This window comes from Pelophylax lessonae (assembly GCF_965119305.1).
Source record: "Pelophylax lessonae genome assembly, chromosome: 10".
Lineage (NCBI taxonomy): Eukaryota > Metazoa > Chordata > Amphibia > Anura > Ranidae > Pelophylax > Pelophylax lessonae.
In genome coordinates this window covers 36,285,614-36,308,555 of record NC_138777.1, presented here as the reverse complement: position 1 = coordinate 36,308,555, position 22,942 = coordinate 36,285,614, and the positions used below count along the sequence as shown (strand labels likewise).

The 22,942-nt window shown below is 43.8% G+C and overlaps 1 protein-coding gene across 1 annotated transcript in view; it reads right to left on the bottom strand.

Annotated features, from left to right (window-relative positions):
• Positions 1–22,942, bottom strand: part of ABTB2 (ankyrin repeat and BTB domain containing 2) — a 179,439-nt gene that overhangs the window by 16,373 nt on the left and 140,124 nt on the right. The window contains exons 7-14 of the mRNA XM_082269867.1: positions 20,339–20,440; positions 18,687–18,783; positions 16,016–16,151; positions 11,050–11,276; positions 9,048–9,226; positions 6,293–6,398; positions 6,104–6,206; positions 3,960–4,047 (exon numbers count right to left, since the gene is read on the bottom strand). Coding sequence (XP_082125993.1) covers positions 3,960–4,047; positions 6,104–6,206; positions 6,293–6,398; positions 9,048–9,226; positions 11,050–11,276; positions 16,016–16,151; positions 18,687–18,783; positions 20,339–20,440 — 1,038 coding nt within the window. The remainder of the gene's footprint in view (positions 1–3,959; positions 4,048–6,103; positions 6,207–6,292; positions 6,399–9,047; positions 9,227–11,049; positions 11,277–16,015; positions 16,152–18,686; positions 18,784–20,338; positions 20,441–22,942) is intronic.

The window sequence follows — 22,942 nt, the reverse complement described above, 5'->3', positions numbered from 1 at the left end:
TGGAAAAGTGAATGGACTGGAGGCAGGAGAAGAGTGTGAAGCGAGCAGATTACTGATAACTCCATGGCAGAGAGAACACCTGTATTCCCCATCAAGCTGGGAGCTCAGGAAAAGGCAGCCAAGACTTTGACCTGGGAAGACGGTTACACTTCTCTGGCTTTGGGAGCACTAACAGGATGCTTGTAGCGGAATTCTCTGATTTCTTGGAAAACGACAAACCTGGATATACTGGGGTGGGGGGGGGGTCCTAATGTCTCTGAATATTTCTGCATTTGTGTATCTGCCAGCATATAATACTCTGCTAGAACAGCAAAAGAAGAACACTTCCACCCAAAACTTAGATCCAGCTGACCCCATGTATCAAAAAGTGGAGACCCAGCAAAGCCAAGCAAGAGAATCTCTCTCATACCAACTATGGTGATGAGTGGGCAGAGCACTGCACAGAGGGTGCACCATCTCTGACAACAGACCTTCAGAAATATATGAAACTTCTCTGTGTGCCAACATCTCCATACTGAACTTTCAGTTGTGGATGGAGGCGAATCGGCTGAACCCACCAGGGTGTCATCCCTCTTATGGGTTGATCTGGCAACTCTAAGCAACTTGAATTTTATTTTAAAAGTTAAAGCTGAAGTTTAGGCATGCCAATATATACATAATAACATTTGATCAGCTTGGAACAATGTACATATGTATGTGCCATACCTGTGGGATCCCCCCTGGAAGCCAAAAATCCCTACTCCAGTGATCTACAGTCAGGGCCGGACTGGCTTGCCGGGATAGCGGGAAATTCCCCGGGAGGCCGGCTGCCCTGGGGCTGCTATCGGCTATTGAGCTGCTGAGGGATGTTTTTTTTTTTTTTTTTTTCTCACAAGAGCAGCGGCCGCCGGCCGGGTGCCGCCCACTTCATTAGAACTGGTGTCTGGCGGAGTGATATGCTTTTGCAGTGCAGCCACGCCTCTTTTTGTCAGCTGGCTGAGTCGGGGCTTTCACTGAGCTCCAGTACAGGTGGGCGGAGCTAGAAGAAGTTACACAGAATGCAGTCCCGATCATTGCTTCCTGCCCAGCACATTCTAACTCTCCCTGAGTGAAGATCTGAGAGGACAGATGGATGGCAGCCTTCATCTTCTCCCCGTGAGTCCTGACCTTCTCTGCCTTCTACCCTGTACAATGCTGTATGTAAACCTGTCCTGCACCTTACATTGCAGCTTTACTAAGAGAGACAGACAGAGAGAGACTTTCTTGAATAGGTTAGGAATATACTGGGACATCTGAGGTGATTCATAGATGTATTCCACACACACATCTTATATAATAAGTTATAGTATGTATATGGAATACATCTATGTATCACCTCAGAAGTCTAAGCATATTCCTAACCTATTAGAAAAATCGAAGTATAAACAGCACTGAATGAAATTACATAACAGAGCCAACTATAGGAAAGTATAAAAAAAAAGTCCACCCATGCAGTGTAGGTGTGGGGAGGGGGAGGGGGAGAAATGCCTCTTTTACCTTATTCCATGCTGCAGACAGCTCCAGTGCTCTCTTCCTCCACACAAAGTCCTGACATCATCACATGCAATGCAGGGACATTAACCCTGTATAGGATGATTGGGAGGCTGGAGTGTGACCACAGCCAGTACTCTACATAGAAGCTGAAGGGGACAAGTTACAGCACTGGAGGAAGCCTACAAGAGCAAGGAATAAGGTAAAGCTGGCTACTCATACATTGAGATTTCTTTAGTTCAGCAGGGAACAGCTGAATTTCAATCTAAGTGTAGCTCCCCCAATATTTGGGGTGTAACATGTTCTAGTTGCCCCCCTCTCCTCTTCAGGCACCTGTACCATGTCTGCAACCTATGATCATCTCCTGTACCATGTCCGCAGCCCCTGATCATCTCCTGTAACATGTCCGCAGCCCCTGCATCTCCTGTACCATGTCCGCAGCCCCTGCATCTCCTGTACCATGTCCGCAGCCCCTGCATCTCCTGTAACATGTCCGCAGCCCCTGCATCTCCTGTACCATGTCCGCAGCCTCTGCATCTCCTGTACCATGTCCGCAGCCCCTGCATCTCCTGTAACATGTTCTAGTTGCCCCCCTCTCCTCTTCAGGCACCTGTACCATGTCCGCAACCTCTGATCACCTCCTATACCATATCTGCAACCTCTGATCACCTCCTGTACCATGTCCGCAGCCCCGCATCTCCTGTACCATGTCCGCAGCCCCTGCATCTCCTGTACCATGTCCGCAGCCCCTGCATCTCCTGTACCATGTCCGCAGCCCCTGCATCTCCTGTACCATGTCCGCAGCCCCTGCACCTCCTGTACCATGTCCGCAGCCCCTGCATCTCCTGTACCATGTCCGCAGCCCCTGCATCTCCTGTACCATGTCCGCAGCCCCTGCATCTCCTGTTACATGTCCGCAGCCCCTGCATCTCCTGTTACATGTCCGCAGCCCCTGCATCTCCTGTTACATGTCCGCAGCCCATGACATCTCCTGTTACATGTCCGCAGCCCATGACATCTCCTGTTACATGTCCGCAGCCCATGACATCTCCTGTTACATGTCTGCAACCTCTGATCATCTCCTGTACCATGTCCACAACCTCTGACAAGCTCCTGTAACATGTCTGTAGCCTCTGACCATCTCTTTTATCGTGTCTGCAGTCTCTGAGAGGGAGCCTGGAAAGAAGTTTGCTCTTATATTTATAAAGTCCTATGTGCTTTCATGTCTGTCTTATCTATACATAATACACTCTTCAAATGTGCTTTAAAATGCATGGTTTTCCCTTTTATGAACAAGAAAATAATGGCGTTATGCTGTTGGGCCGGTATAATAATGCTATGGGGCTGATATGAAATTATTTCCAGGGCTGAATTGTATTCCCAGTCCGGCCCTGTCTACAGTAGCTTCTGAGTCCCATGCCAGTCAGCTGCCCTGCTTCTTACCACACACAGGAGGTTGCTTGCTTGGCATGGGCAACTTTCAGAGAATACTTTGCATTTTCTCAAAGAATGTTCTCTAATTGGACAAGGTGGTGATCCTAATGTCACCATCCCACCTCTCAACTTCATCCAATCAGAAAATGCTTTGCATTCACTGAGATGCAAGGTGTACCCTAAATGACACCCAGGCCGAACAAGTGACCTTCTATGCTCACAATGCAGCAGGACATCTGCTTGGCACGAGACTCTGAAGCTAGTGGAGATGCCTACTATATACTACAGTGATTTGCGGCTTTGATGGAGATCCCACAGTTATGGCACAAACACACTTACATTGATGCAAGCTGGAGCAATGTAACTATGTAAAAATTGTGACATGTAAATCTCTGCTTTAACTCCACCTTTTGCAAAATAAATAAATAAAAGGATCAATACTGATTAATAAAATGTGCATTTATTTATTTTGCATTGAAGTCTACATAGGCTTCTAGCTGCAATCATTTCAGTGCTTTGACTCCTGCAGACTATTCCTCCATAGGCCCATCTAAAGATGCAGACCTTTAGTAAAGAAAGTATGTAATGAACTACAAGTGTGATAATGTCACAGCGCCTGTGCTCTGTTGAAAACAACAGTACCATGGCCGTAGTGGCAGATGGGACTTGTAGTGTTTTCTTTCACAGATCTTTGAATGAAGGACGTGGTTGTGCGGGCCGAGCCATGTGCAGCAGCACCAAATTCAATATGGGCAGGGAGAAGAACCCCTGGATTCTGTAAGTGGGGGTGGAGAACTATGACCATATTTCATGTTTCACCCTAAAAGATTTAGGTTTAACGTGAAATATTACCATAAAGATCAACTTATCTTTTAAGGGTAGCTCTGACCTTGCTGACAAAGAATAGTGATATTCTCCAACTTCAAAATTCATTATGCCTGTACGGGCTTTTTAAAAAATTCCCTTTCACCCAATGGTAAATATTAAGGAATTCTCTATGCAGGAACTGTGCGTACCTGGAAAATGCTGTACTTAACATCTGTGATTTCAATTGTGGGACAAGAATCCTCCCCATCGCTTAAAGTCGTCAGCAAAGATTTAAACCTGAAAAAAACATATATAATTTAAGGATCCTATCTGATTTGAAAACAAATAAGAACAATTATTGTATATGTAAATGCGATCACTAAACTCACATAAGAGATTTATTGTGTGTCAATGGGGGGGGGGGGGGGGATGTGCTAAAACTGCAGCTGTGCATAGTAACCAATCAGCTTCTTTAATTAGGCTCACATCTAGGCATTTTTGGGTGATTTTCTGCTCTAAGCTTCAACTTTAAAACCCCCCAACAAGACAAATCCCATTCATTTCAATAGCCTGTGTTCACATCAAAGCATTCTGTCACCTTAAGCAAATTGCCTGTCGCTCCAAAAAGTACACAAGCTTATTTTTTGGCAGATTACAGGCGTTTCACTGCTTTTTAATGGTCGACTCAAAAGGCCTGCACAAAAACGCTGCAAAATTGCTGCAAAAACGCCTGTAAAAATAGCAGTGCCTAGATGTGAATGGAGACTTAAGCTTTGACAATTAAACCTGAAAGCTGATTGGTTTCTATGCAGAGCTGCACAAGATTCTGTGCGCTCAAGTTTTAGTAAATCTCCTCCAATGTGTATTTACACCTAATTAAATTTTTTGGGATATAAAATAAATGTATTACAATGTGTTAAATTGTTGCAAAATTTCTTGCCTGGAGATCCTGCCAGCAACAGTACTTCCTGTTGCAAGCTACAACGCAAAGGCCCCTTTCACACAGATGGACCAATCAGGTACGCCTGTCAGTTTTTCAGGCAGACCTGATCGGGCTGTCCACCAAAATCATGTGGAAGATTATTTGTGCATTTTTCATATTTTAGGCATCCAAAGACACCTGAGACTGCTGCTGGGTACCGCCATCAGGAAACAATGAGCTTTCACTCAAGAGACACTCTAAAGCCGGGTTCTTCAAACTATGGCCCTCCAGTTGTTCAGGAACTTCAATTCCCATCATGCCTAGTTATGTCTGTGAATTTCAGAGTTTTACAATGCCTCATAGGATGTGTAGTTCCCCAACAGCTGGAGGGCCGTAGTTTGAGGATTCCTGCTCTAAAGCAAGCATCAGCAACCTCAGTACTTCATCTACTAGTCCCAGGAGGCATTGCAAGACTCGCAGCCATAGGCATAATAGGATTTGTAGTTTCACAACAGCTAGAGTGCCGAGGTTGCCAATCCCAAGCTACCTAGAATGTTGTTACGTATTTGATGGGAGACATGGAGGAACTGGGCTAGCACAGAGAGTGATTAGACACTCCTAGAAGAGGCGAGGGTTATGACATGCAAGGAGGGAGGGTGCAATGCTAGGGATATGACTCTTCCTGGAGTAGTCAAATTAAAAAAAAAAATAGAAGGAAAACACTGCAAGTAAGCATTTAAATACTTAAATTTCAGTACTTTTACTTGCATTTTTCAGGTTGCCTGATATACCTGATAGGCAACCCAAAGCCCATCATAAAGTAGAACTAAAATTAAAATATGTTTTTCCTATTTGGATTGATTAGGGAGGGTTATAACTCCTGTCAGTGTGTTTTGCCATCGTTGTCCCATTACGGAGATTACTCTTTACTTCCTGTTCCATAGCCAAAACTGGAGGAAACGGTAAGTGGAAATCCCTCCAGAATTGGGGAATCATTGGTTGTCACCAGAACTGGTACCCCATTGGAAAATGTCCCCTCTTTTTGTTCTGGTGACATCCTAAAATGTGTGATTTCCTTTCACTCTAGGTAAATACCAATGACCAGGACAAAAGGAGAGGGTAAATCTCCCTGAATGGTGACACAGACAGAAACAAAAACCTGACAGGGGTTCTAATCCCTCATCCACTCTATCCAAAACTAAAAATGTTTTCCCTTTACTTATATTTTTGCAGGCTTGCCTTTTTCATTCTATAGTTTACATATATTAATACACTGGAATGTCAGTAAGTGTTTAACCTCGGACTCTTTGTTCTGCACAATGGTTCAGGGAGGACTGCAAGGAGAGCCAAAAGTCTTCTCCACCTTCATTACTATTACTGGAAGCTGCTAGATATATGTGGAACTATACCGCTACAGCTATACTGCATTACCTGTTGGAGGCCGTGACCAGGAGGACCTTATGAGCATAGAAGAGTTTTCCTTCCACCAGGAATGTGATGTCCGCCATCTCCTTGTTGTTTAGGAAGTGGGGATCTGTCAGACAATATGGTATTAATCAGAGATCCCCATACCTATACTAGAAGCAAATACACCTAATTAGCAGGATTCGCAGTTCTCACCAAGCCGGGCGGGAAGGGCCCTGTGTATATCAGGAATCTTGGGAATTGGGCTGTCTCCATAGCTATGAGCAAAGATGGCGGCCACTTGCTGCGATACAGCATCACTCTGCAGGACAAAAAGTAAAACGTGTCATATTACAATGTACTTATTTTATCCGTCAACTCCAATACTGATATTTTATTTCTTAAAATTCTTATGCACCTTGGAGACTCCAGAAGAAATTAAGGGGCTTATTTAAAGGCAATGGTTGGGTGGGCCCACAGCCATATGGCAATGCACTGCACCTTTATAAAGCACAGCAATGTTCTTTATAAATGTGCTCTGCGCTCCACTAAATCCGAGAATCTGAAGCCGGAGGAGAGGATCTGGTCATGTCCTGCTCTCCTCCAATCAGAGAGCACTCGCTTCTAAAAAAAAAAAACTTGTTCTGTTAAACTCTGAGCATGAAGGCCCCTAGAAAACAACTTAGAAATTAATAAATATCTTGTTCAGCTCTGTATACAAATGATGGTGGTAAAGCCAATGTACATGAGGATGGTGTCAACACAATTTCAAATACACCAAAACAGCTCAAAAAAAATGTATCAAATGGGAAATCGAAGGATTGGGTTGCAATATGTGTGCAGGCACCCTAATTATCCGTTAGTGAGCTGGATCTCCTTTAGCATGTGACCAATAAGGGTACTGCCACCAGACAGATTATATACATGTGCAAGCTATTGGAAATGGAGCATAGGTATCTCTTGTGTCTATTGCATTGCAGGTGGCAAGATCTGAACCTTTTATCTCTCCTCCAACCTGTGTCTATGTTTGCCCCATTGTCACTATATCCACTGGAGCATTTTGCAGAGTAGAGTAGGGACTGGCCAGAGAAGGATTATTTTAATGCAGTTGGTCGGCTTAAACATGTATTGCAATCAAAGTATTCAGACCCCCTTCACTTCTTTCAATGTTGTTATGTTGCAGCCTAATACTAGTTGTTTAAATTAATTTTCTCTCATTAATCTACACTCAGTACCCCATAATGACAAAGTCAAAACAGAATATTAGAAATGTTTGCAAATGTATGAAAAAGGAAAAACTGAAATATCATATTGGCATAAGAATTCAGACACTTTGCAACAACACAACATTTAGCTCAGATGCCTCCCATTTCTCTTGATCGTTGCTGAGATGTTTCCCCCACCTTGATAGGAGTCCACCAGTGGTAAATTAAATTGATTGGACATGATTTGGAAAGGCACACGCACCTCTCTAAAGACCTCACAGCTGACAATGCATACTGTATCAGAGCAAAAGCCATGAGGTCAAAAGGAACTGCCTGCAGAGCTCAGAGACAGGTTTATTGCAAGGCACAGATCTGGGAAAGGCAACAAAAAAAATAAAAAATCTGCACTAAAAGTTCCCAATTGCACAGCAGCCTCCATATTTCTCAAATGGAAGAAGTTTGGCACAACCAGGACTCTTCCAAGGTCTGGTGGCCTGGCCAAATGGAACAGTCGGGGGAGAACAGCCTGATGGTCCCTCAGAGTTCCTGTGTGGAGATGGGACAAAGTTCCAGAAGGACAACCATCACTGCAGCCCTCCGCCAATCTGGGCTTTTTTGCAGAGTGGCTAGACGGAAGCCTCTCCTCAGTACAAAAAACACATTAAAGCCTGCTTAGAGTTTGCAAAAAAGCACCTGAAAGACTCTCAGACGGTGAGGAACAAGATTCTCTGGTCTGATGAAACCAGGATTGAACTGTATGACCTCAATTCAACACGTTATGTCTGGAAGGAACCAGGCAAAATTCATCACCTGCCCAATACTGTCCCAACGGCGAAGCATGGTAGTGGAAGAATCATGCTGTGGTGATGTTTTTCAGCAGCAGGGAATAAGAGACTAGTCAGGGTTAAAGGAAAGCTGAATGGAGCAAAGCACAGAGATATCCTAAATGAAAATCTGCCTCAGGACCTCAGACTTGGCCTAAAGTTCACTTTCCAACATGACATTGATCCTAAGAACACAGCCAAGACAACACAGGAGGGGCTTAGGGACAACTCTGTGAATGTCCTAAAGTGGCCCAGCCAGAACCCTGACTTAAACCCTATTAAACATCTCTGGAAAGACCAGAAAATGGCTGTCCACCCACTTCCCCCATCCAACATGACTAAGCTTGAGAGGATTTGCACAGAATGGCAGAAAATCTCCAGTTGTGCAAAGTTTGTCACGTCATACCCAAAAAGACTCAAGGCTGTAATTGCTGCCAAAGGTGCTTCAACAAAGTACCGAGTAAATGCTTAAGTACATGTGATATTTCTGTTTTTTATTTTTTTTATTTTAATAAATTCACAGACATTTCTAAAATTCTGTTTTCACTTCCAATTGGTTGTAAGGGTGTAAAGCAGTGTGCAGAAGGTTCATCCAGAATTTATGTGGTCATACCCCTTTAGCAGCTGATGGATTATAATCATGTACAAGCTACTGGAATTTTAGCACAGGTATATATTATTTCAATTAGGACAGTGTGTGCTTGTGGCACCATTGAAGAATCCAGTGGAATGTAGTCACCAGCACTCCAAAATGCTCTTTTTATCAATATATTGCAAAAGCCTAGTGAGACAAAGTCAGTACCAACCTACCTGACTTCCAGACCTGATGCTTTTACAATAAAACAATGACAATGGCATTTTTGAGTCCTGGCAACTTACCACATTCTGTGGGCCCCTAAATAGGTACTTCCCTATGAAGCTCAGGATACAAATCTTTCTCACCTTAGTGGTCTTGAATATTGTAAAGAGAAGAGGGAGGCCCTCATTAATGAGCTCCTCGTTATAATCCTCCTCCCGTATGCTGTTGAACTCTTGCAGCAGGTTCTCCATAATCGATCGGTGTGAGTGATTGAAAGAGGTCCGCAGGGACTCGATCCACACATGCAACTTCCATGGCACCCCTATAATACATAAAGGAATATTAGGTGGTTATCTTCTAAAAACATTAAATCCAAGGCATACTGGCGAATGTGACAACTGTTTGCACAGTCAGCAGCAACTAAATATTGATGTATTTAGTCTAATACGATAATTTACTGTAACAGTAAGCGCCATCTAGTAGCTATAATGCAGTATTTTCCTGAAATACTCTAATAAGGAAAGTACCACTAGATGGTACTGACGATCATAGGAAATAATCACATTAGAAAAAATAAGGCACATTTGTTGCAGCTGTGCAAATGTTTGTCAAATTTCTATTTTTTTTTTTTTTTTATAAACCGACCCCAAAGTGTTCTGGAAAACCTGTATCATGGGTGCACCCCATAGTAAATGTTCATTTGCAAAGGAACAAGTTTAAAAATATAGGTAAAGTCTCTGTATAACCCATAAAGCTTTAATCAATAAACAAAAAATGGTTAAAGAATATATAAAAACATTTAAAACAATGTATAACTGTAAATCGATACACTTGACCCCAAACCATTGGACCCGGTTCACACTACTACGACTTGGGACGCGACTTGTGCGACCTCAAGTCGCCCCAAGTCGCTTGTCATTACAAATTCAATGTAAATGAATGAGAGCCGTCTTAATATGCACTACTGAAGTCGCTTCGACTTCAGAAAAGATTCCTGTACTACTTCAAGGCGACCTCTATCCGACTTGTGCACATAGAGGCGACTCCCATTGAAGTCTAAAGCCTTGTACACACACAACGAATTTCCGCCGACCGGTCGTCCGTCTTTTGTCCAGAGTGGTGTCTGTTGGTTGGAATGTGCTCTAGACTGCACATGAATTTTCCCGCACGACAGAATTCTACTTCAGAAGTGATGTCATGTGTTGGATTGCTTTCTATGTGTTCTTTCATCTCTGAGCATGCCTAGTCTTGCTCATAAGATTTTTCCCCATCGAAATCTGTACTAATGAGACGAAAATCGGCCGTGTTTTGATGGTCGACAAAAATTTTATAGCCTGCACACCAGGATTTTTTCGGCCGAAAAGTCGGAGTCGGTTGTCGGAAGCACCATACTAACAAGCCGAAAATCGGCCGATCGGTCGTCGGACGAAAATTTTCGGCCAAATTTCTTCTCGTGTGTACGGGGCTTAAGTCGGATCCTTATCTATTTTCAAGCGACTGATCAGACTTTCCAGGAAGAAGAAAAAGATTACCCAGGCATTCCCCACAGACAAAGTCGCCTATCATTTAAGTCTCTTCAAAGTCTCTTCAAAAGTCTCTTCAAAGTCACCCTAAAGTCGCGCTAAAAAGTCGCTCCTTCATGGGGCGACTTTCTGGTCGCGGTAGTGTGAACCGACTCTTATAGTCAATTGGGAAGCAGCGACTGCACGGACACAATTTGACACCCATGTGTGCACAGCCCTGAATAAACACTGCCTGCATTCATGGCCATGCATCCGCACCTGCATGGATGTCAAACTGGGAGCAGCAGTTGTGTCTGTGCAGTCCCTGCTTCCCAATTTACATGAATAGGACTGCCCGCATGAGAATGCATGCAACGCCTGTGCATCCCCATGTTGGTAGACACGGCCGTCTGATGGGTGAACACTGTAGTACACCCATGTAAACAAGGCCTTAATGCTTACTGATACTCTAGTGCTCTATACTGGCACAGCACTCCAATGCTCTATGCTGGCACAGCACTCCAATTCTCTTTAATGGCACAACACTCCAGTGCTCTGTGTTGGCACAGTCCTACGAGTGTCACACTTACTTGTATGGCAAATAAGGGGAGGGGATGTGGATCATGGTCTGGCAGAATCTTACCAAGGCCGCGCAGCTCCATAGTGATGTCCAGATATCCGTGTTCTGCACTATAGTACGTAGCTTCCTGCAGTGCCTTCATTCTGGCCTTACAGAGCCGGATCGGACCCTGATCGGAGCTGCCGGTACTGGAGGTGTCACTCTCCACCCCCTCTGCCAGGATTTCCTCCAGGGAGAGGACATCTCCCGTACAGAGCTGGGGCTGAGTCAGCAGTTTACGCAGGACATTCCTAGAAAGTAGAAGAGAGTGAATGCTGCCTGATCTCTACAGCCAATATATAAGAACATAATAAAAGACAGATATGTATCGAAAGCCTATGAATGTTAAAGCTGAGCAGGGTACTGAGTATTATGTGTGAACCTCTTCTAACTAGGAGCTGAAGTATTTCCCTAGCCACCAGCTAGTTGCAAACTTTCAGAGCATGTCTGATTCTGATTGGTGGCTGAGATTGTTCCAGTTCTTAAGAACTTAAGATCTTAAGTTCTTAGGATCACCACACACATTACAGCCTGATTGTACAATTCTCTTTGGATCTACCAACAAGTATACAATGCAAGGGTCTGCCTGATTGGATACAAATTGATTGGATAGTTTAGGTAGGTCCTCATATTACACACACTATATTAAAAAAAGTTATTGGGGCGCCTGCTTTTACACACACATGAACTTTAATGGCATCCCAGTCTTAGTCCCTAGGGTTCAATATTGAGTTGGCCCACCCTTTGCAGCTATAACAGCTTCAACTCTTCTGAGAAGGCTGTCCACAAGGTTTAGGAGTGTGTCTATGGGAATGTTTGATCATTCTTCCAGAAGCACATTTGTGAAGTGAGACATTGATGTGGAAGAGAAAGCCTGGCTCGAAGTCTCCGCTCTAATTCATCTCATTGACTATTCTTCCAGAAGATAATTTTTGAGGTCAGGCACAGATGTTGGAGAGAAGGCCTAGCTTGTGGTCTGCCCTCTAATTCATCCCAAAAGTGTTCTATTGGGTGGGGGACAGAGCTCTGTGCAAGCCAGTCAAGTTCCACCAACCCAAACTCGCTCATCCATGTCTTTATGGGCCTTGCTTTGTGCAGTTGCCAAAATCATTTAGTGCAGAGGGGATTATAGTATTGGGTTGTTTTTCAGGGGTTGGGATTGGCCCCTTAATTCCAGTAAAGGAAACTCTTAAGGCATCAGCATACCAAGACATTTTGGACAATTTCATGCTCTCAACTCTGTGGGAACAGTTTGTTGATGGCCCCTTCCTGTTCCATCATGACTGCACACCAGTGCACAAAGCAAGGTCCATAAAAACATGGATGAGCGAGTTTGGGGCGGGCTGACCTCAACCTGATGGAACATCTTTAGGATGAATTAGAGCAGAGACTGCGAGCCAGGCCTTCTCTCCAACATCAGTACCTGACCTCACAAATGTGCTTCTGAAAGAATGGTCAAACATCCCCATAGACACACTCCTAAACCTTGTGGACAGCCTTCCTAGAAGAGTTGAAGCTGTTTTAGCTGCAAAGGGTGGGCCAACTCAGTATTGAACCCAACTTGCTTAGACTGGGATGTCATTAAAGTTCACATGCGTGTAAAGGCAAGCGTCCCAATACTTTTGGTAACATAGTGTAGTTATGGTAGATCTGAAGTTGACTGTACAAAGATTGTACAGTCATATTGTAATGATTATAGTGGGACTTTGTATGAGCACATTTACTCTTGAAGTCCTGTTAAGAACTGAAAGCTCAGATCAGTTTGAGACAGTGTGTACAGTTACTGATTATTTCAGAATATCTTTCTGGGGCACTTGGGTGCTGAAGCAACAATGCAAGATATGATACTTACAATATAGCATAGTGGCTTTCAGTTGTTAGCTCTTCTGCCTGGCAGCAATAGGGGCATTGGTTAGGATCCCAACCATGATACTGTCTGCATGGAGGGAGTATATTCACCCTGTGCTTGTGTGGGTTTCCTCCGATATGCCAAAGACATGCTGCTAGGTTAACTGGCTCCTTTGTAAATTGGCCCTAGTATGTGTATGTATGTGAGACAGGGACCTTAGATTGTGTGCTCCCCAAACTTCACATGTAAAATATGTGAAACAATGCCTAGATTTTCAGTGCTATATAAAAAAAAATAATAAATAATAATATGGTCCAAATATGTAAAAGATTTGGGAGATTATAAAACACAGGGGATAATTACATACAAGCTCTGGGGGAAATGACATCAAAATTTAATTATCAATAATAAGAAGTTCATTTTCTTTATTTGTCAAAATAAAGCATGCCCTATATACTGTATATACTGTGTACTGTGTTGTTCTGGCTTAGCTTTGGCATAGGCAACTACCACTTTTCAGACAGTAGATGGCGCTAGTGCTAAACTATACGGAGAGTCCATCACAAATACAGCAAACTTCTATCACAAATATTTGGAATGTGCAACAGAACTAAAAAAATTGCTTTGTTACTATACAATGTTACAATATGCAACATCCTGGTTGCCTGTCTGTCAATCTATAAACTAAACATAAAGCAAAAACAGCTATCAATATAGCATGAGTATATACAGGTATATTTACTGTATCTCACAAAAGTCAGTACACCCCTCACATTTTTGTAAATATTTTATTCTATCTTTTCATGTGACAACACTGAAGAAATGACACTTTGCTACAATGTAAAGTAGTGAGTGTACAGCTTGTATAACAGTGTAAATTTGCTGTCCCCTCAAAATAACTCAACACACAGCCATTAATGTCTAAACCACTGGCAACAAAAGTGAGTACACCCCTAAGTGAAAATGTCTAAATTGGGCCCAAAGTGTCAATATTTTGTGTGGCCACCATTATTTTCCAGCACTGCCTTAACCCTCTTGGGCATGGAGTTCACCAGAGCTTCACAGATTGCCACTGGAGTCCTCTTCTATTCCTCCATGATGACATCACGGAGCTGGCGGATGTTAGAGACCTTGCGCTCCTCCACCTTCCGTTAGAGGATGCCCCACAGATGCTCAATAGGGTTTAGGTCTGGAGATATGCTTGGCCAGTCCATCATCTTTACCCTCAGCTTCTTTAACAAGGCTGTGGTCGTCTTGGAGGTGTCTTTGGGGTCGTTATGTTGGAATACTGCCCTGTGGCCCAGTCTCCGAAGGGAGGGGATGATCCTCTGCTTCATTATGTCACAGTACATTTTGGCATTCATGGTTCCCTCAATGAACTGTAGCTCCACAGTGCCGGCAGCCTTCATGCAGCCCCAGTCCATGACACTCTCACCATCATGCGTGACTGTAGGCAAGACACACTTGTCTTTGTACTCCTCACCTGGTTGCTGCCACACACGCTTGACACCGTCTGAACCAAATAAGTTTATCTTGGTCTCATCAGACCACAGGAGATGGTTCTGATAATCCATGTCCTTAGTCTGCTTGTCTTCTGCAAACTGTTTGCAGGCTTTCTTGTGCATCATCTTTAGAAGAGGATTCCTTCTGGGACGACAGCCATGCAGACCTATTTGATGCAGTATTCAGCGTACGGTCTGAGCACTGACAGACTGACCCCCCACCCCTTCAGCCTCTGCAGCAATGCTGGCAGTACTCTTACGTCTATTTCCCAAAGACAGCCTCTGGATATGGCGCTGAGCACGTGCACCCAACTTTTTTGGTCGACCATGGCTAGGCCTATTCTGTCTGAGTGGAACCTGTCCTGTTAAACCTATGTATGGTCTTGGCCACTGTGCTGCAGCTCAGTTTCAGGGACTTGGCAATCTTCTTATAGCCTAGGCAATCTTTATGTAGAGCAACAATTCTTTTTTTTAGATCCACAAAGAGTTCTTTGCCATGAGGTGCCATGTTGAAATTCCAGTGACCAGTATGAGAGAGTGAGAACGTAAGGTGGGGTGGGGGGAATGATGCCATTAGGAACTAATGGCCCACTGTGTGTTTGTTAAACAGCAGTGTTTTTTTGCTGCGAGTGTGGGAATGCACGGGATTTACACGCAGTTTCGCACTCACATAGATGTGAACCTAGCCTTATGCAGTAGCAGAAATGTGGACAGTGACGCATGAATGGTGGGATATAATCTTCTCAACTGCATTGTCTTTTATTCTTCATTTATTTCTACATTCTTCTTTGTTATGCATATACAGTATGTGCTGAGAGCTGATAGGGACACCTGATGTAAGGGGACACTCTTACGGGGACGCCATATGTAAAGGGACACTCCGATGGGGACACCTGATATAAGGGGGAACTCTGATGGGGACACCTGATGTAAGGGGAAACACTGATGGGGACACCTGATGTAAGGGCAAACTCTGATGGGGACACCTGATGTAAGGGGAAACTCTGATGGGCACACCTGATGTAAGGGAAAACTCTGATGGGGACACCTGATGTAAGGGGAAACTCTGATGGGGACACCTGATGTAAGGGGAAATTCTGATGGGGACACCTGATGTAAGGGGAAACTCTGATGGGCACACCTGATGTAAGGGGAAACTCTGATGGGGACACCTGATGTAAGGGGAAACTCTGATGGGAACACCTGATGTAAGGGTAAACTCTGAAGGGGACACCTGATGTAATGTAGAAATCTGGTGGGGACATCTGATGTAAGGGGAACTCTGATGGGAACTCTGATGGGAACAACAGATGTAAGGGGGAACTCTGAATGGGACTCCAAATGGAGATATCTAGCTCTGATTTGCTCTGTGTTTAAAAGGCTGTTTAATTGCTCAGACCTGTGACATGGAGGTATTTAGTTGTACAATTTGAAAGCAAAACGTTATATACTGCGATGTTCATTGTTTTATATATATATATATAAAACAGAGGCTGTCTGGGAAAGTAAGTATTAAGAAATGTTTACTGAATATTTACAGAAAATAAATGTTCATAATTAACTACATTTGATTCTAGAACCATACAGGTAAAAGCAGAGTCTTGTAGAAGTGGAAGTGTTGAATTGCCCGGTTTCGTACCTGTGCCCATGTGCGGCTGAGTGGCTGAAGCAGTTCATGTCCTCATGTAGTGAGGATGACACCCGACCGGCTTCCAGCATGTTCAGGAGGGGATCGGCACCTCTGTCCAGGAGCAGACTGACCAGCTCATAGTTACCTAAAAAAAAAGATCAGGAATGAAGTCCTACCGCAGACAACTGGCAAACAGCTGTGACAACCACAAGCCTACTCCCATATCCATCTGTACACTACTTCCTGTATTTCAGGAAGGGTAATAAATACAATCTATAATACTGGCAGCTTCTCTTATGGGTCTTGTAAAATAGGGGAGCTCAGGGTCAAAAACTCCTAGATCTATCATGTATAACTGTTTAATTACTAAAGCAGACCACCAAAAAAAAAAACAATATTTGCACCTAGCTCCAGAACCCTCCGTCTTCCATAACTGGATACATTTTTTTATTTAAAGTGCTTTGAACTTTTTTGTTTAGCACAGCATTTCCTCTTTCCCCTTAAGAATGACATTGCACTTGATCTCATGCATGCCCCAGCCTTAAGGACCTGGCAAAGACCTTCACCACATGCAGGGTGCATGTGCAAGATGGCAATGACATAGAGATCCTGTATCTATGTTGTTTGCGCATGGGCTGGGAAACTCAGGGCATGTGTAGATGTGCCGCAGGTCTCTGCCAGATCCCAAAGGCTGGGCAGAGCCCTTTGGTACATCTGCACACACACTAGACTTTCAAAGATGGAGGTGCTAGTTGGGAGGTTGGGTAAGGGCTAGCATCAGCCAGGCTAAAGTTCCTCTTTATTCTAGAACACAGTTTCTGAGATTTATTACATTATGTAACCCTTTACGTTAGAAAATACTTTTGATATGCCCCCTGGTGTGCGTCAGTCAATCTCAAATACCCTTTAAGTGGACCTAGCATTATGCAAAAGGACTAGCCACACAAAAGTGGAGTCTGGTGGTCTAAGTTACTCCAACAGTCGGATCTCCCTGCCATAATTTCTGACTCTGTTCCTGTCCACCTGGGATTCTTTGGGTTTTCCTGTTCACATGCGTGTCCCACATAAAGGCAACATCCACACTGTAATCTCTATGACGCTTTTTATCCTACAGCAGATCAACAGCAGAAAAACGTTTTAAAAAGCTACGTTTTTGCATGCACATTTATGTGCATTTAAGCTTGTTTGTACATCTGGTATTAATCCATTCTATTGGCCAGAGTTGAACTGCCCATTAGAACGTATTAATATGCATAATTGCACCTAGCGTTAAGGCACTTTTTTGCGTGTATATGAGCGAATAGGCTTTTTTAAGCATTTTTATGCTCAAAAGCTCCTCTCCTAAAAGCTACTTGGTGGGGTTTTTTATGCCTGTAAACGCCTATAGTGTGCATGGAAACATCCGTTAACCACTTGCCGACCGCCGCACGACTATTTACTGCGGCGGTCAGCCCCTCACAGGCAGAGCGACTGAGTACCACGTCGCTAGCCAGTGAGGGTCTAGGGAGCGAGCGCGCGCCCCCGGAGGCGCGCTCCCGCTCCCGAGTGGTCACAGACCCCCCCGCGCGTGTGACCTGCGGACCCGATGTCCGCCGGTCACTTGGCGATCGTCGGTGCAGAGGGAGAAAGGCGGGCGGCTAATGTAAACAAAGTCGCCTGTCATTCTCCCCTTTGTATGAATGGTGATCATACGGTTCTACTATGTAGGACCGTTGATCACTGTTCATACAGCTCAAGCCACAGCCAATCACAGTTAGAATCACGCCCCTAGGGACACACATAACCCCTCCCTCTCAAAAAAAGTTAACCCCTTCACTGCCAGTGTAATTTTACAGTAACAGTGCATATGTATAGCACTGATTACTGCAGTAATGTCACTGGTAACCCCAAAAGTGTCAAAAATGTCAGTCAAGGGTCCGATCTGTCCGCCGCAATGTCGCAGTACCGCAAAAAAATCGCAGATCGCCGCCATTACGCGTTAAAAAAAAACAAAAAAATGACAAAAATCTTTCCCTTTGTTAGTAAACGCAATAACTTTTGCACAAACCAATCAAAATATGCTTTTTGCGATTTTTTTTACCAAACATATGTAGCATAAAACAAATTGGCCGAAAATGTTAAAAAATTTTGATTTTTACATTTTTTTTTGGGGGGGGGGGGAATTTCATATAAAAAATTTGAAAAATATTGTTATTTTTGCAAAATTGACGCTCTTTTTTTTTTGTTTATAGCGCATGATCAAAAAAATCGCACAGGTGATCAAATACCACCAAAAGAAAGCTCTGTTTGTGGGGAAAAAAGGATGTCAAATTTGTTTGGGTACAGCGTCGCACAACCGCGCAATTGTCCGTTAAAGTCACGCAGTGCCGAATCGCAAAATAGGCCCTGGTCAGGAAGGGGGTAAAATCTTCCGGGGCTTAAGTGGTTAATACAGGAGTGCGTTTAGAGGCGTTTAGAGAAAAAAAAAGCTCAAACGTCTGGAAAAGCAGCGTTTTGGAGCTCAAGTGTGCATGAGTATGGATGGTGGGAACCCCTTAAAATGAACATGGAAAGGTATGCAGACCTGGGAACTCTCACCAACAGAATCCCTGAGAGATAGCAGAGACTGCCAGGGTTCAGGTCTAGAGTTAGAAAAGGTGACAGAAATGTGATGACAGCCAGTGGTGGATGTAAGGAGTACCTGCAGCAGAGGCCAGCTGTAAAGGGGTCTCTGAATAGTTGTCTTCTCTGCTGTTCCCGGCTGAGCCCTCCACACTGGTGCCGGCATCCAGGAGTAACTGTGGGGAAAAAGCAAAGGAGATCAGGCTGGGCTTACAATAAGATAACACTCACTAATATACGGCAATCGTTATTTGTGTAGAGCAATGACATCGCAAGACAGCTTCCCTGTACAAAGTACATCAAAACAAAAATGTGTTCATTACATTTTAGAAAGAGTAGGGATTAGATACAGACGTCTGTGTCCCATTGAGGAGATTTCCCTTCACTTCCTGTCCAAGCAACTCAGCAGAAAGTGACAGAAAATCCCTTTCTAGATATTTGACACTGAAATGGGTGTCAAATTTGGAAGAATTACTTTGCATTTCTGTTCTGGGGGGCAACTGTGCAATTTTCCATCACTTTGATAAGGGTCACTAAGCGCTGGACTGATGGGTATTTTATGATATTTGGTGGATAGTTGATTAATAGGCTCATTTCTAGTCTTAGGGACCTTTTGAGGGATCCTGATATCATTGGGACAGCTGAAGATTAGCTGAAACTGGCATTTCATTAGCCTCACATTAATTATTTCTCCTATCTCGCAGCCCAGTCCAGACCTCAATCTTCTGTCATCTACAGCCCAGAACAAGAGGGACCTTTGCAATCCTTGAAACATGTTGGCTTATCTTGTTGATCACAAGTAAAATTAATCCCAGACTTTAGGGGGGGAGCACAGTAGTTAGCACTTCTGCCTTGCACCTCTGGGTTTCCTGGCTCAAATGCTGTTCAGGACTCTGTCTGTATGGAATTTGCATGTCCTTCCTGTGCTTGCATTGGTTTCCTCTCAAACTCCAAAGACATGCTGGTAGTTTCATTGGCTCCTGTCTAAATTGGCCCTAGTATGTGTATGTAGGAAAGTGCAATAGGGACCTTAAATCACTACTTGAGGGCAGGGGAGGACTGGGAAGGGGGGCTGGGTGGCAATTGCCCCCTGGGCCACTCTGATGCTGGGTAAAAAGGTCGCACTCACGGCTGGACAAATGTAGGGGCCAGACACTGTATACAGCTGCCAGTCGCTGCTACACAATGTAATATTTGCAGAGCTGCAGCGGCACGGTATGAGTGTGTAGAGTACGCTCCTGTACCCGGCTGGCACAATGCTAACATGGTCACTTTCCTGTCAGGCAGAGTGATCTCCATCCGACAGGAGCTTCCTAGGCCCCGCCTGGCGTGATGTCATGTATTTTTGTTAAACCTCCTTTTTTGCTATTAACATTAAATTATGTTACCACATTGCATTATGTTTGTCTTGATTCATAACATCAATATCTGTTATGAAACCAGGTGGGCATGGATGGCGAGCTGATTTGATGGTTCAATGGGCCACTTGACTGGGCTTGCCCCCCAGGCCTAAGGCTGCCAGCCCTCCCCTGCTTGAGGGAGAGGACTGATGTGTTTCTAACCATTTTGTACTCCATCCAAAAACTAAGGGTCAGTTCACACCACAATTGCTGCATTCAGAATGCGTTTCTGCATGCGCGTTTTTGATGCATTCAGGTGCAATTTCCCCAACTTTTTTTCTTCATCACAGTTTAGGACATGTGCGTCTGTAGCTGACTTGTTCCAACTTACCTGCACAACTGATATGTGCCCATGGAGGACAGCAAACGTCAATGCAGTCCAGTGCCGGGTGTCAGGGTGCACAGATGGGTGTCGTGGGGAACTGCTGGGCACCTGAGAAAAAGTAAACCATAAGATTTACTACTAATATTGACCTGCTGATACACCTAGATGCTAAAAAGGAATGCAGAGTGCAGATTTTGGCACCTTAAGAGTCCTCCAAGTTCTCAGTTTGGTTCTTGTCCTGATGAATTGCTCATGTGACAGGATAGTGCTATGCTAGGAGACACAGCAAGGACCCCAATCTACATCTAGCTGTTGGGACAGCTTTGGTTTCGCAATTAATTTATTATGAAGAAGCATAATAACAGCATAGAAACCAGTGTACAGAGGTGGTACTATATAAAACTTACCAGGACACAATATTGTGAGATATACTGTATGCAAATTATAATATACTGAAGAGTTCATGACTAGCACGAAATTTAAAGGAATTAATGGTGCCAATGAAGGACGCTCCATGGTACTAAGTGTAGGGGGGGGGGTGCCATGCAATTTGTAGCAGAGGCACTAAAACAGAGAAGAATGAGCAAAGAAAAGCAAAATTAGTAGGGAAGAAAATCACAGAAGGCAAGAGAAGAAAAAGATGGGAGGGGGATACTTGCCTGGGGTTGGCAGAGAGAAGAGGGAAGAAGTTAGAAGGGAGGGAAGGGAGAAGAAGTAGTCTTGCGTAGGCCAGCGGATTAAGGGCTAAAGAACTTCTGCGAATAACTTCAGATAAGATATCTAGGGGGTCCCAAACCTCAGTAAATTTGGCATGGCTTCTTGTGGACCATGGTCCCAATTAACCTTTGTTGGATCTCAGGTAAAATGAGAAACGATTGTTTCCAGGCTCTAGCTAACATTTGCCAGGCAGCCAGGATTAGGACAGCTTTAGAGAAGGATTTCAAAATCTTTCAGGGATTTTAAGAACTGGACACATTTCAGAGGAACTCTTCAGGTCTAGAGTGGCAATGTGACAGCTTTGCCTTTTCTCAGGACTGGTGACTATATTTTTCTTTTCTGAAATTCCTTTATTAGGCAGTCAAAAAGATATACAAAATATTTGACAAGAAGTACAGAACAAGCGTAATGGAAGGATCAGGGGTCTAAAAGACCCCAAACCCCTTCACTGCACTTCAATGTATTTAAAATGCCGAAATCGGCATTTTTGAATACTGACAGTTTTTTTTAAATTGGGCGCCTTTAGCTGCCAAGTAACTCGGACGTGACGTCATGATGCTGCTTCCGGGTATCTACATCAGACACACAGCCGAATTCTGCTTTGATCGGGACCCCAACCAGCCAGCGGAGGTGCTGGCTGGTTGCTTGGGTCTCCCGGTGGGATGGGAGACCCGGGCAGAGCCGCGGAAGGCGGCGGGGAGGCGTCCTCTCTCGCTCGCTGGGGTAACGGCTGAGCGGCTCCCGAGCCGCATCGGCTGTTATCACCTAAAAGCTGACCACCAGCTCTAAAAAATAGGATGATGCCTCTAGCTGCAGGCAACACCCCGGTATAACCCCTTCTCCGAGCCGACGTAGAGCTACATCGATTTACGGGAAGTGGTTAAGACAACAAAACACTTCCCCCTCCTCTCTCCATCTTATCTAAGGAGGTGTTTTGTAGTTTTTTTTTTTAATTCCGCAGAGATCACTGGAAATTTTTTAACTGATAAGGGTGCTGCATTATAAGTTATCAACTCACAAGATTTCTGGCAGGCCAACTTGATTTTACAGCTATTGAACAGACCTAAATATAAATAAAAGAGACTACAGGAGACTAGCAGGCTATAGACCACTACACAGCAAATGTTAATGTAACCAAAATCCCCAGTTCTGTCATTAACGGTGGAGTTTTCTCAAGCATACTATCGACATAATGAATCACTTCTTTATGTAACACAATTTGTGTTTTAAATTTAATTGCTTTTTAACACCCTTATATAGCCCTGTGGTAACAAACAGGAATTACAAAAAAATAAAATCTTCAAAGACTTGGTTTGAGCTGCCCAAGCCTGAATATTCTCTAATTGGATCAGCATACTGTTGAAGAACTAAGCAGACTTTCCAAATAATAAAAAACCACAAGAGCCACAATATAACCTCCTTGTGAAACAGAAGCAGCCTTTCAGCCATACCCTGCCTCTGCTTAAAGGGACACCAAGTAAAAACATATTTTGGGGCTAGATTGTCTGTAATGTTGTATTTGGCTTGCCAAACTCAATTATAATGTAATTATATTGCTAGTTGTTACTTGTCATTGGAGTGTTCCAATACGATGTTGTAATACATGGGGTGGGGAACGGATAAATGATTTTATTACAATTGTTCTTTGATACCTAAATATGCCATTAGGAGCCAGAAATATCAGAAAGTGATCTCACATACAAGGGGGCTATTAGAAAGGGTTCAGTATCTGCATGCACCACTTTTTTGGGTATATTTGGTTCCATTACAACTTTCTATTTTTTTTTTTTTTGTCCCATATATAAAACAATGTTTGAGGCTCCATTTACACTTGAGTTAGGTGTTTGGCTGTTTTACTTTTTTTTTTTTTGGATTGTTTAAATGCATTTCAGA